Source organism: Vulpes lagopus, chromosome 4 (assembly GCF_018345385.1).
Source record: "Vulpes lagopus strain Blue_001 chromosome 4, ASM1834538v1, whole genome shotgun sequence".
In the NCBI taxonomy this organism is placed as follows: Eukaryota; Metazoa; Chordata; class Mammalia; order Carnivora; family Canidae; genus Vulpes; species Vulpes lagopus.
This window is the reverse complement of record NC_054827.1, coordinates 90,382,537-90,397,737: the sequence shown is the minus strand read 5'-3', so window position 1 is coordinate 90,397,737 and position 15,201 is coordinate 90,382,537. Positions and strand designations below refer to the sequence as shown.

Sequence of the window (15,201 nt, the reverse complement as noted above, 5' to 3'; positions counted from 1 at the left end):
GCAGGGAAATATTTACATAGTAGAACATGGACAAAGCAAAAAGAGAAAGTAAGCCATTTGCAGACATTAAGGGGAGAAGAGTGCAAGCCTGGGGGAGCCTGCTTCTTTCCCCGGTTGACATCAAGGGAGTTACCTGAGGTCCAGGAGAAAGTGTGTTTCTGTTATCCGCGTAACGTGCAACATGAATGAGGCAGGTTTGATAAACCTGGCTCTGCCTTTAAATTGCATTAAAACTGCCTAACTCTGGGAAACGAACTAGGGGTGGTGGAAGGGGAGGAGGGCGGGGGGTGGGGGTGACTGGGTGACGGGCACTGAGGGGGGCACTTGACGGGATGAGCACCGGGTGTTATTCTGTATGTTGGCAAATTGAACACCAATAAAAATAAATTTATTATTTAAAAAAAAAAACTGTGAGTATGCTAATCACATTGCCTGACTAGCTCAGAAAAGACAAGCAGCTGACTAGACATCCGCTGGGAGCCTTCCTTGCAGCCAGACCTCAGGGTTTCGTATCGCAGCAACAGCCTCCCCGAAGAGCGCCGTGCTTCCTGCCTCCCATTCTGGCTCTGGCGAGGGAAGCGCACCACCAACCTATGTCTAATGATCATTTTTCCTTTCAAAGATGGAAATTGCCAGCACTATCGCTGCTGGACTGTGAATCATACTTATAAATGACATCCCTTTACACATCTTTAAGTTCACTGGCACTTACTGAGGAGGCACCAAGTGTTGTCTTTGATGTTCTTTTATGTAATCCTCTGGACAGGGCTTTTATTTCCCATTTTACAAATAATGTAATTGAGAACTGAAGACTGTAAATGATTTGCCTAGTGTCGCAAAGCTAACATGTGGCAAAAAGCAGGATTGGAAGCCTGGTGCATGTCTGACTTATAAACGGGACTGCTGTTTATGTCTAATCATTTAGGTCATTTTAATATGTTGAGGACACCTGTTTGCTCAAGGGATGTTGTGAAGTTTCTGTACCAATGAAGGAATAATGAGGTGTTTATTTCCCTGAGATAGTGTGTGCATCACGTGACTCTTTTAGTGTTCTCTATTTGCGTGTAAGTAATTGCCCGACACCAAGTATTTGGCTCCTTAGCCAATTTTTAAATATGCAGGATGTGACTATCTAAGTTATAAATTGCCTACGTCCTCCTCTTCTTTCTCTTCTGATCCCAGTGATGGGCAAGCAGAGGAAAGGGAAACGTCTTATTTTGTAGTAGCTCTGATGTGAGATTGAGTGAATACGGAGAAGACGGGTAACTGATCACAGGTTCTTGGTAAGTGCCTATTTGGTACATTGGAGGGTTAGATTTTTCTCTTGATTGCTCTGTGTGTTCTGAGGAACTTTTCTTCCAACTGTCCTCCTCCTTCTTCAAAACCTGTCTTTAAAAACATTTAATAAATGCTGCTTTTATTTTGAAGCTGTCCTATTCATTATCAGATGATTATAGTCAGAACAAAGATGGGAACATGTGTGAAAAGCAGGGCTTAATAAGATACAGTCAAAGCAAAGAAAGCATTTCCAATGTTTACATAAATAGGGTTTTATGAAGCCCTATTCTTCATTCTTTTAGATCTCCTACCTTAAACCCATCCCACTTAGAGTAAAACCAAAGCCCTTATGTGGCTCCAGAGTCCTTGATGATCTGTCCCCAGTCAGTTCCCTTATCACCCCCCCCCCGCCCCCACTACTCAGTTCCCTGGCCTCCTTGCCTCTCTCCACCTGAGGCCCTTTTCTTGCTGCTCCATGTGTCTGGAAAGCTCTGAGCCCCTGGAGAGCAGTATGGCTTATGCCCTGGCCTTAATCAGGCTTCTCTCCAATTTTCCTCTGTTCAGAGGCTCTCACCCAGGCCACTCCTCTTAGAATAATAGCCCCTCCTGCACACTCTAACCCTACCCTGTGCAATAGGCTAGCTACCAGCTAGGTGTGGTTATTTAGATTAAAATTTTGCCTTCATTTTATTAGATAGCACAGATCTAGAACTAGTCCATCATCACAGAGAGTTCTGTGGGACAGTGCTGCTCCAACCTCCCACCCTGCTTTATTTGTAGCACTTACCATTACATGAAATTATATATTTATTTGTTTTGTTCCCTGCCCCATCACTAGGAAGAAAGATCCCTACCGCCAGGGACTTTGTGTATTTTGTTCTGTCTCTTATTTTCAGCTCCTACATGAGTGTCTGGCATATAGTAGGTGCTTAACAAATACTTCTTGAATGAATGATTGGATATTTTGGGGGAATCTTAATCCCAGAGGAGATGAGAAGAATTGTTGAGGGAAGTTGCTCTTCCTTCCACTCGTCCCAGCCTTTGAAAGTTTTTTTGTCAACCCATGTGCTTCTGGGAAGGAATTCAGTTCCTGGCTTTGTTTCTCTTCAAGTTTCCTCCTTTACATGATTCATAAGCACTAGTGAAAGGAGCAGAACTGACCGCATTCACCCTGAGTGGTTATCACCACATCCCCAGATGGTCCCTTTCCAATCTGGCAGGCTCTGTTTGATGCCAAGGAGACTCATCTACCAGAATGTCTTTGGTCATTTGGGGGAAGAGAATATCTCACTCTTATTTAAGAGTAGGAATTGGGGCAGCCCGGGTGGCTCAGTGATTTAGCACCTGCCTTCGGCCCAGGGTGTAATCCTGGAGTCCTGGGATCGAGTCTCACGTCGGGCTCCCTGCATGGAGCCTGCTTCTCCCTCTCCACAGAGCCTGTGTCTCTGCCTCTCTCTCTCTCTCTCTCGAATAAATAAATAAAATCTTAAAATAAAAAGAGTACGAATTGTGTACCACAGATTTGTAGATGATTATGTCCAATAACACAGATTGTTTTGTTGCTCCTTAGGCATCTGGTTTCCCCAAATGGTGACAGCAATGTGGTAACTACTTAGGGACAGGAATCCAGGATACTGTACTCTTTCTTGGCTCCACTGAAAACACTGAGTCGACTTGCCAGTTCTTCTGCAATGCTCCTCCTTTTAACACTGGACCAGAGATGGGCCCAGGTACATAAAAAGTTCTAGAGAGGACAACTGAACTAGAACTGTCAGGATGGTTCGGAGGTTTCCCTTTCTGAAGTCTCTATAAGCAAGTTCGCCCCAGCACTTAGAGCTCATCTGCTCTGCTCCATGACTGAAATTCAGTGAGTTCCCTTCCCACAAAGGCCAATGTTTTACTGTGAGAGAGAGCACACTTCCTGGCCCACTGAATGGATCTGATGGACACTAAACTTTGTGGCCAGAATATATGAGAAATATCTGAGAAACAAATATATGAGAAATAACATATATATGAAAAAACAGAATATGTGAGAAATATCTGAGAAACAAATAGACAAATACACAAATGAATAAAAAAATTTAAAATATATATATTGGACAGCTCCGGTGGTGCAGCGGTTTAGTGCCGCCTGCAGCCCGGGGTGTGATCCTGGAGACCCAGGATCGAGTCCCACGTCGGGCTTCCTGCAGGGAGCCTGCTTCTCCCTCTGCCTGTGTCTCTGCCTCTCTCTCTTCGCTCTCTCTGAATGAATAAATAAATAAATCTTTAAAAAAATAAAATAAATAAAAAATATATATTTGTGTGTATGCATCCTGTTCATTAAATAACTGACACAGTATGAAAAAGATATCTAAACTTCACTGAATTACATAAAAGAAGACTTGAATAAATATAAAGATATATTTTTGGACAGGATGACTATTTTAAGACTTTTAGTTCTCCTGAAATTGATTTGCAAACTTATTACAATTCTAGTTAAAATTCTAATAAAAATTTTCTTGGAAAATGACTAAGCAATTCTTTAAGTTCATTTACAAGACAAATTAGATGAGGTGCAAATAAATATTTGCAAAGGATGAGTTCTGAGGGGTACATATACTGATAGACATTAAATTTATAACAAAGTGATAAAAATTAAAGCCAAATGGTATGAGAGCAAGAGGAGGTAAACATTATCAATGTAGCAGAATTCAAAACTGAAGAGAGACTAATATACTTAGGAATTTTTGTCTCATAAAAGAAGCATTTTAATAAATGTTTCTGGGACATTTGTTTATTCATTTTTAAAAATCTCTTCCTTGTACAATATAACAAAATAAATTCCAGAACTAAACATTAAACAATGAAATTAAAATGAATTAGAACAAATGTAGACGAATATTTTGGAACTTCAGGAGGGCCTTAATAAACTACTGAAGGCAAAAAACATGAAAGAAGAAGAACATTTTAAACAGTCTATAAAAATAGTTAATAAAAAAAGAGAAAAAAATAGTTAATAGCTTTATATGGCAAAAACATCATAGATGAGGCCATCTGAGAAAAGTATTTACATCAATGACAAAAGAGTTTATATATAAATAGTTGTTAAAATTCAATAAGAAACAGATCCTGTATTCTTTTCTTGGGGGTACTTAACAAATTATCACATTGGGTGGCTTAAAACACAGAAACTTATTTTCTCACAGTTCAAGATGTTGCAGGGCTGCACTCTCTCCAAAGGGGAGAATCCCTTCTTATCACTTTCAGTTTCTGGTGATTCTGGGCATTCTTTAGTTGTGACTGCATAATCTATGCCTCAGTTTTCTCGTGGCTTTACCTCTATGTCTGTGTCTTCTCTCTTCTATTCTTCAAAGGACACTTACAGTTGGATTTAGGGCCCACCCAGATAATCCAGGATGATCTCATTTCAAGATCCTAAATTTAATTGCAATTACTCTTTTACAAAAAGGTCACATTCATGGGGCTTGGGGGTTGGGACATGGTTGTATCTTTTGGGGGTCACATTAAACCCACTGTATAAACCTCAATACAAAAATTGGCAAAAGAGGGATGTCTGGGTGGTTAGTGGTTGAGCATCTGCCTTTGGCTCAGGTTGTGATCCCAGGGTCCTGGGGTCGAGTCCCGCACTGGGCTTCCTGCAGGGAGCTGCTTCTCCCTCTGCCTATGTCTTTGCCTCTCTTTCAGTGTCTCTCATGAATACATAAATAAATCTTCTAAAAAATGGGCATAAGATCAAAGATTTCACAAAGAAAAAATGCTCAATTTCACTGGTAACCACATGTAACTTAAAATGATAAAACACCATTTTTCTGTAATTTGGCAGAAATCTCAACTAATTTTCAATATAGGTGGGAACACAAGGAAATAGGGGCTCTCCCTCATGCTTCTGGAAGTTACAAATTGCCACAGCCTTTCTGAAGGACAGTGTGATATTATATGTAAAAATCATTAGAACTAGGTTCTTGCTTGACCTCTTGAATTTTCAGTAAGATCTACCACGAGGGTGTGCCTCACCACATTATTAATAATACTGAAATAGTAGAAATAACCTAAATGTCCAATGACAGAAAACAGGTTAAATGAATTATGGTATATTATAAATGAAAGTGCTGGAAGAATATTTAAAAGTATGGGAAAATTTAAATATAAAATGTATGATTATAGCAGGTTATGAAAGTGCCATCCTATGGGTCAAGAGGGTAGATTGAGCATATGCTAAGCCCTGTTTCATATACATGGATTATATATCAAAATATATAAAAATATTATTTTGGTAATAAATAGCTGACCTCAAAAGAAAGAAAAAGAAATTGTTGGGTCCCAGAAATGGAAAGTGCGGACGTAGTAGTGTGTGGGAGATGACACTGTGCCTTTGAGTTGTGACCAGGACATGGCCAGCAGGTAAGCTGCATGTCAGGCGCACACTGCCCATCCCCACCGGAAAGAAAAACTAGTTCAGACTTTTGTGAACCCTTTGGAGCTTAAACAGGGGCAAACCCTGCTGTAAAAAAAAAAACTGTAAAGGAAAACCTCTACAACTCCAAATTCAAGCAAGAGAGGATTTCTTTAAAGCCATAATTCTGAATTTTGCCTGGCCTCAATGACCATTTTTCACTCTTAAAATTATCAAAAACAAAATAACTTTCATTTTAATTGGTTATATCTATTGATACGTATTACCATTTTAGAAACTAAATCTGAGGAACTTAATTTTAAGACACAGGGAATTTCAAATACACATTTCATTAACTCTTAGATCAATGATGTCACCACACATGTAGCCTCTGGAAAATGCCACTGTACGCTCATGAAAAAAATGAGAGTGAAAACCTCACATAACATTTTTTCTATTATGAAAATTATTTTGACTTCACAGATTCTTGGACTGGTTGTTGGGGTTTGCTGGTGAACCCTAGAACACTCTTCAAGAACCACTGCTATAGAAGATATGCTCGTAGCCAAGAATTACTAAACCTATAGTGAAGGCCTTTACTATTTGAGATAGTCTACTAACCCAGTGAAAGGGAAAATTCACACTCAAAGACTTAGAGATAATAGAATAGTCTGAGAAAGGCTTTAAATCCAAACGTACAGCATGATCTAAAGGAGTAATATGCAGAAGCATCTGCATAGCCTAGAGATTGGAATTAGAATTGGTAAAATAGGGATCTCTGTGTGGTAGAGATAATTATGGTCTTTATTTTATCCATTGTAACTTTCTGAATTTTCTAATTATTTCTTAAGGATGTTTAGTTTTATAATCAGAGAGAATATTGCTATACATACAGAATATTGCTCTCTTTGACTCACTTGAGAATAGTGTTCTATCAAGAGGCCTAAGACTTTCAGAAAAGTTCTATGTGTAATCAGTTTTGTTATTTTAAGAAGGCCTTTAGACTTGACTTCACTGATACGAAGTTTGTAGAGATTTCAACAATTGCTGAGCCCTGGTTACCCTGGTTTAGGAGAGTTGTTCTTCATAGAGCAAATTAATTGTGCCAAAATTGCATTAAAAGAATGTTAATATACTTAAATTCAAAATTTCCAGGCTCTCTAAATGACTTACTACTTAAAAATATGCAGATATGCTAAAAACTCTTTATTTTTGTAGCAAATATCTCATAAGAGATTACATTTTATAAACTTAATTTCAATTTTTGATAGACCTGAAGTATTATATTTCATTTTTAAAAAGGTTTTATTTATTCATGAGAGACACACACACACAGAGAGGCAAGACACAGGCAGAGCGAGAAGCAGGCTCCATGCAGGAAGCCCAATGTGGGACCCGATCCTGGGACTCCCGGATCATGCCCTGGGCCGAAGGCAGATGCCAAACTGCTGAGCCACCCAGGCATCCCTATATTTCATTTTTAAAATATTATTTTAATGTAGAATATCTGCCTTTCATTCTGCTTCTCTCAATTAATTCTTATTAGTGAGTCTTATGGTATTTTTTAGTAGACATGTCAAAGTTTGAAAGGATCTTGACATTTATTTTAATATAGGACTGCTCGTTAGTGTCCTGTTGAGAGTGGGGACATTTTTTGTTAGGAAAGTTTGGGAAATGGTTGGATAACACATTTAAACAAAGGTTTTTACAAAAAGCTTGAACTGTGACACTTCTAGAGAAGGACCTATATAGCATAAACCTCACAAATTTATTTGACTATAGAACTTTTTTCCACTCAGAGCACCTGGAGGACCACACATTACAGACTGCACTTTGGGGAAATGCCGATCAAGCAAGTCCTTCATGAAGAATGGGGCAATCAGATGGTTGGCCCCCTTACAGTGCTTATGTCTTCCCCTCCCTTCCAAAAGCTACTTTTCAGAATGCTGTCTCACTGCAAACATGCATTTCTGCATTTTCACTCCAATCACCTTCAAATGGTGTCTATTGTACAAGACTAGGCTATATGAAGTAGCAGGTGTAGACATTCTTATGTAGTAGTTAGAGCTCCTATGAGGCCATGCCCATTGTTTCATCTTTCTCCACCAAAGTCCAGAGCTCAGATATGCTAATCTCTTTTGTTGACAGTTAATATAAGGTTCAGAAGTTTCAAACCAGTGCTGAATAAGCATTTCAATCAATGTTTTCTGCCAGAATAAGCATCTTCATAATCTAGCTGGTGTTCTGCACCTTATCTGTTGAACTATGTTCTTTTAATAACCACCAGAGCATTTCATTCAATGTGAATTATACCTCAATGAAATTAATTTTAAGCCTTTAAAAAAAATGGTCTTAGACAGTGAAACAGCCTTAATAAAGAGGTATCTAGTTGTTTACAGTCAGCTCTACTTGCAATGTGGGTGGTGAATACTGAGTATTGCTTTTCTTTTTTATATGAATCATAGACTAAAGTGTATGTTAGTTTGGACTAATGCATTATAGAGTCCCTCAAATATTTCTGGACTTTGCAAATTTTAATGTTCATGTCATTGTCTTTTTTATTTTAATGAAGCTCTATTTTGTGGCATTACTATAATGTCATCACAAATAATTAGTTTTATGTTCTAGTGGATAAGAGATAGAAAGTGATAAGGCTCTCATTGGGGTGGCTGGCATGCTCTATTACAGTCCTGACCAAATTGTATAGCATCGACTTAGGGTGATGTGCTATTCCCTGCTTCCCAATGTCCGCTGTTCCCCAGGAGAGCCAGATATGGGAAAAACACTTGCAGCGGCTTGCTTTCCCACCTAGGCACATACCCTCACTCCTCCCTAGGAAGGAAGGAGCAATTTCTCTGGCAAATTGGGGAAAGATCTTGGCCTGCCAGCCTCAGCCCCATGGAGGTGCTTGCCCAGATCTGCTACTCCGGCAGCATGGAAAGCTCCCTGTACAGCCTTCCCTCCAGGAAGAAGTCCTACGTGCCACCCAGTTCCAGGACTGGGAAGAGGTGTGGCATCAGGAATGAAGTGCGGGCAGAACTCTGCATCAGCTCTAACTGATCACCATTTATCTCCTCTGCTGAATGTCTCCTTTAGATCCAAACTTAAGAGGGAAAGGTGTTTGTTAGATAATGAGCCTCTCTCCCCAAACCCAACATGCTAGAGGTCTGCAAGTACTTTTGAGGGTGTCTATCATCTAGATGTGGGAGGAGGGGCTGTCTTCTGCCCCAGCCTTGCAATTTCCAATCTCTGTTGCCCTCATGGGCTCCCATTTCTACTAGGAGCTGGTAGTTGTAGCATAAGTGATTGGGCTTTGGAGTAGGCTTAGGAAGGTGTGGATTCTTACTGGGCGCGTTTTGCTTTTCCCACCCAGAAAATGGAAATTTAAAAAGCATATTACTGCTGTCAAGATTCTTGTTGTGTGATAATACCTCTGAAGTGCCTAGCACAGGGCCAATGGGGAAGCTATTATTATTGCTGTCATTACTCTGTGTGTGCACAGTGGCTTCAGAGCTGCATAAACAGTTATTCAATTGATGAACTCACCAGCATCCAGAAGATTCCAGAACATATTGGTGAGGAGGACCTATCCCATATCTTTTGATAATGGTGGTGATGAGAGGTAAAGCAGAAGGGAAGACTGGAGGTTTGGAGACAGCATGGGGACATGAGAGAAACATTTGTGTGTGTGTTGGGGAGGGTTATGTGTGATGGGAACATGTATAGGATGGCTTTGATGTAGTGTGTGGTGTTAGTGAATATATACTGTGTGGCATGAATCATCAAAGAGAAAAAAAAGAGCTGAACTCTCTCTTGCCAGAATAACTCTCATTTATGTGTATAAATCATTATTTGTGAAAAATGATTATCACACACATGCAAATAGAGCTGATTTGTGCATATCATTAAGTATATCAGATAAACTGTGCTGTAAATATTATTTGGTTGTAACAGCCCCTTCTATAAATATAGGTTTTAATCAGCTGTGGGTCCTACTGTCTAGCATGATTAGCAGGGCATCTAAACAAGTAATTATTAAACCCTTATTGAAGGGGATACGGTTAATGCTCTGCCTAGATACTCTTGCATCCCCTTCATTGTCTCTGCTCTCCTCTCCTGGCTCCAGGGTGCATCTGCCTCCACTAACCAGCACCTGTTCCCCTCCAGAGGACCGTCCTTGGGCCTCTAGAGCTGCCTTGCTTTTTGGTGTAGGGAGCTGGAAGTGTCTGGAGCCCAACCTCACCTTGGTGGCCCTTAGGTAACGATGGGGGTAGGAGTGTGAAAGCCTTGCACCTTTGCCTTGAGTAGGAATAACTCTGAGGGGAGGCTGAAGCTCGCCGCCCCCCACCCCTGGACCCTGCCTAAGACTACAGTCCTGCCTCAATTGTCCTTTACCGCAGCCCTTAACAGATGATTTGCCCCTGATTCCTTATCACAGATTCTGCTTCTGGGGAACCTGAATCAAAGTCACTTATTATATGTCAAATGTTCTCCTGGATACAGTGTAAATACTGCTTATTGATCCCCACAACACTTTAAGGTGATTATATCATTATCCTTATTTCATTGAGAAATATACTGTCTTAAGGAGAGCGGACAGTGGCAATTCACTGGAGGTGGTTGGAGGTTCATTGCTTTGCCTTCTTTCCTGTCCTTCTTGCCCACTGACATCTTATTTAGTATGACTACAGGATTATCTTTTGAGGTACAGCTACCATGTTGGGATGGTTTATCTGAGCAAACAAGACCATATTTTGGAATTATCTATTTAAAGCCCATCACCAATGAAGATATCACAATAATTCACCTTGTTTCGGGACTTATAAATGACAATGTAACCAAGAGGCTATAAAACATTCTTTTGCATAGGAAAAACAAGCTATCCTAATGACCAGGAGAATGCTTCTGCATTTACTAAGACCTTAGCAAGAGCACTGGGTAAAGCCCATAAGGGTAAGGGGCAAGCCTTTGGGGTCAGACACATCTGGCTGGAGTCTCAGCATCTCTGCTGACAAGCATTGTGACCCTGGGCCAGTTATTTAATCTCATTAAACCTTAATCTTCCCACATGTAAAATGGAGACTATAATACCTATTTTGGATAATTGAAATAAGGATTAAATAAAAGAATTAAAAATGTGTATTAAGTTCTTGGCACAATGTCTGGCATAGAGTACACATGAAATCAAACCTTTGGCTTTTTAGATTTTATTTATTTATTTATTTGAGAGAGAGAGAGAGCAAGGGCAGGGAGAAGGGCAGAGGGAGAAGTAGGCTCCCCACTGAGCAGGGAACCCGACTTGGGGCTCCATCCCAGGACCCCAGGATCATGACCCATGCCAAAGGCAGACGCTTAACTGACTGAGCCACCCAGGCGCCGCAGATCCTGTCTTTTCAGCAGGGATGCCTGTGCTCCCACACCATTTTACCAGTCTGTTGTCCTGATGGCACGGTTTCCCAAGCTGGATCCTGTGAAGTATTAAAGTCTTTACCAGAGGACTTTCGCTGCCTTTAATATGCAAAGTTGAGACAAATAATTCAACATTTCCAAAGTGACTCGGCTGTAAAACCCTTTATTTCATGGAGCACTTATTCATACTTCAGTGAACCACCCAGGCGCCCCTCAAACCATTTTTTATTAAAATGATGTCCGGCACATATTATGTGGTGTAACTCAGTGATTCAGCCAGAAACAGAAGTACATCATTTGCAGACCTTGATGGTGCAATAATACGCAGCTGCTCACGGACCTCCTCATAGGCCGTGTGTGGTAGGCAGGCCACATCTTGAAAACTCTGCATTAATGCAGACTTGACCTTCTGACATAGATGCCGATATACCATTTTCCATTTACCGGAGAGAGGAATGCCATAGACAACTGTGCCCCCTGAATAATCTGCCCACTAGCCCGCTGCCTTGCACATTTCCCAAGATTGCTTAGGAAAGACAATACAGACTTGTTCTCTTGTTCAACATTTAATTTTGGGATCGATGAAAATTCACATGTAGTAGTTAGAAATAATACAGATCCCCTATACCAGTTTCCCCCAGTGGCAACATCTATCAACATCTGATTTTAAACATATTTTTTGAGTAAGTATTCATACCTTCCCTGACATAGGCAAAAACACTGAAAAATCTTCTTTGTTTTAGGGAGAATGCAAGCCACAAGACCCAGTCTCTTTTGTCAAGAATCTGAAAATCAACTGGAGTCTTGATTTTTGGCACCAGGAACTTTGAGTCACAAAGGAAAACTTATATATACACATCCTTTATTTTGCCTCAGAAATAAAACTAAAGACTTTTACATGCATATTTTTTTTCCAAAACCATAATGTTTGATTGCGAAGTTCTTTTTTCTTTTTTTCATTGCTCACATGACTAGATTGCATAGAAGATGAGAATTACCGATCTTGCAGTCAGAGCCGGGCCATTCGAGGCAGCGAGCATGTTTCCTGACCGAGAGGTGGTGGCTTCCACACAAGGACCTTTAGGGGGGGTTCTTAGAGCATGTGGTAAAAATATTGGGGGCTGGGAACAAAAGCAGAAAAGCCAAATACAGTCAATTTCTTTACCAGTTTCAAAAAGCAGCTATTGCAGAAACTTCCAGGCACTGACAAGCTCAGTGGCCACGGTAGCACCCCCGGGAGCCAGGCTCGTGCCCTGCCTGCCCCGCGCCCCCCTGCCCTGCCCTGCCTGCCCCCTTCCGCCCCCCTTGTTCGTTTCCCAGGGTGAGGGGTCTCTCATGTGCGGTCCCCCTCACCGATATTTCCCGCTCATTTCCTCTCCTTTCCCCTTTATTGTGTGAAGTGTTTCCAAGTTGCTTCTCATTTTTAAAGTGGGAAACGTCTCTGGGTCCCCACATCGTTTATCCTCCTTCCACCTCCTTCGCTCTTCTTTCCTGCTCCTCCTCGAGTCCTTGAGCCTCCATCCTCCACCTCTTTTACAACTGCCTTCCCGTCTTTTCTTACCCAGCTCATGGATCCTCCCATCTCTCCCTCCCCCTGCCTCTCCAAAAAAGGAGAGCAAGCACAAAAACCCTCCATTGAGACATTTGGCAAAAAGCCTTGTAATCATATGTTTATTTTAATTTCATTTTGTCGTCTTCCAAAACAGGCCTGTGCAGAACCACGTTTCTGTTTGCCTCCTAAGCATGTGAAGTTATTCAGGGGTAACGATACACAGTCCATTTGTAAACAAACATCTTTTTGTCTTTTTTTGCTGTTTGTGTGTGTGTGTGTGTGTGTGTGTGTGTATGTGTGTGATATCTGAATGAGCAATTTAAGTGTATGTTTGTATAGCTACTTACCAAGTATTTTATACTGGGTTACAAAAAGGAGGAGGTATAGGTGGTTATCTTGTAACTCATGGTTTTCAACGCTGCAACAGAGTGGAGCTTGGGGAGTAAATGAGGGAGGAGTACACTCTCTCATCTTTATGTCATCTGTCTACAATGGTGGGCCGCCAGAGGAGACAGCTCAGTGGACAGGTGAAAGATCACTTGCCATGAATTCAGCCCAAATGTGAGCCAAGACCCAGGGTGCTCTTGGTGAGAAGGAAACCCAGATGTTAGGTCATGGGAGACCCATGACTCTGATACAGCAGTTCAGATGGAGTGGCAGCAGGACAAGGGGCGTATGTGTGTCCGGGGAGGAAGAAGTTAGAGATAAAGCCTAGAGTGCATACAGGGTAGGGTTGGGAAGGGACACGGACTATGGCTTACTTGTCCCTGTTGGCCTGGGAGTGACTTCTGAAAGGACAGATCCTGACCAGACAAACTGTATGTTCTAATTCCATGTTTTTCAAAGGTATCTGTGAAATCATTTGATGAACTCTGCCCATTTTCTACCAATATGATGGTTACATTAGGGAGAAATGCCCAATTGCAGTTTTGGGTGCCATGTGAGTCTTTGTTATTTTTTGGAAGAAGATATAATGAAAGTAGAAGGGCAATACATTTTACACACACACACACACACACACACACACACACATACACACACACGATTCAATAGCATCATGTATAGAGCCTGCCTGCCTGCTATTTTGTTTTTTTCCTTTCAATATTAGGAAATAAGGTCAGACAGGATTCTCCTCATATTCTGGTTTTGCCTTTGCAGTGTGTGCATATGTCTCTGAGCAATACTATTTTTCTCAATCAGAATGTGTTAGATGTACTTTTAGAGGTGTCAGATGTCCTGTTTTACTCTCAGGGGAATGTCTGTATATTCTATGCAAAGATCCCAGGGGACAGAGTTCCTTAAACACCAAATAATAATAATAACAAAAGTAAAACCCATAAATACTCCGAGTGCTGATCACACCTGAGCAAAGAACCAGCATCTGATGTGCATGTGGACAGTAAGATTAAAGAAAGGAAAAGCTAATTCTGTGTCTTAGTCTGAGGGGGCAGTGAAAGGAGACCGAGAAATAGATGATGAAAAAGACAAGCAAGGAATAATAAATATCTTGTGTGGTTTTTCTTCTTTCGCAGTTCTGTTTTGACCCCAAAGTGGATGATGCAGTCAGGGCTGAACCACTAATCAGAGTCTGAAAATTTCCCATCTTCGTGTTGGCCATCGGTTGAGATAAGATGGAAGATTCTTACAAGGATAGGACTTCACTGATGAAGGGTGCCAAGGACATTGCCCGAGAGGTGAAGAAACAAACAGTGAAGAAGGTGAATCAGGCCGTGGACCGGGCCCAGGATGAATACACACAGAGGTCCTACAGTCGGTTCCAAGATGAAGAAGACGATGATGCTTACCCACCAGGAGAGACCTATGATGGGGAGGCTAATGATGATGAAGGCTCCAGTGAAGCTACTGAGGGTCATGATGAAGATGATGAAATCTATGAGGGGGAGTATCAGGGCATCCCCAGCATGAACCAAGGGAAGGACAGCATTGTGTCAGTGGGGCAGCCCAAAGGGGATGTGCACAAGGATCGGCAGGAGCTGGAGTCAGAGAGGAAAGCTGAGGAGGAGGAGCTAGCCCAGCAGTATGAGCTAATAATCCAAGAGTGTGGTCACGGGCGTTTCCAGTGGGCCCTTTTCTTTGTCCTGGGCATGGCCCTTATGGCGGATGGTGTGGAGGTGTTTGTTGTTGGCTTCGTGTTGCCCAGCGCTGAGACAGACCTGTGCATTCCAAATTCAGGATCCGGATGGCTAGGTGAGTGCACCATGTCCATGAGACAGATTCTGAACCCGGATTATTTGTGAGCATAGTCGACAACTAGAATAAATACATTTCATCTAGAATGCTATGTTAGTTAATATCTAACACCATATTTTCTCTATCATCTGTCCATCAATCAATCAACTTCCATCTTTATGCATTTCAAAGTGTTAGAGTAATATATTTTAACCTACATTATAAGTGTTTCATTGGTTTCTCCTTTATTAACTTCCAAAGATACGCCATTAGAAGTAAATAAAGCTATTACATGAAAGCCCATTTGAGTACTTTTCTAAGTATAAAGGTTAATTCTATAAAACGGACAGATGTGATTTCAAATTTTATGTGT

The 15,201-nt window shown here is 41.2% G+C and overlaps 1 protein-coding gene across 1 annotated transcript in view; it reads left to right on the top strand.

The window, feature by feature from the left end:
* SV2C (synaptic vesicle glycoprotein 2C) overlaps positions 1–15,201 on the top strand; it is a 219,335-nt gene that overhangs the window by 45,004 nt on the left and 159,130 nt on the right. The window contains exon 2 of the mRNA XM_041753202.1: positions 14,171–14,846. Coding sequence (XP_041609136.1) covers positions 14,270–14,846 — 577 coding nt within the window. The 5' untranslated portion in view covers positions 14,171–14,269. The remainder of the gene's footprint in view (positions 1–14,170; positions 14,847–15,201) is intronic.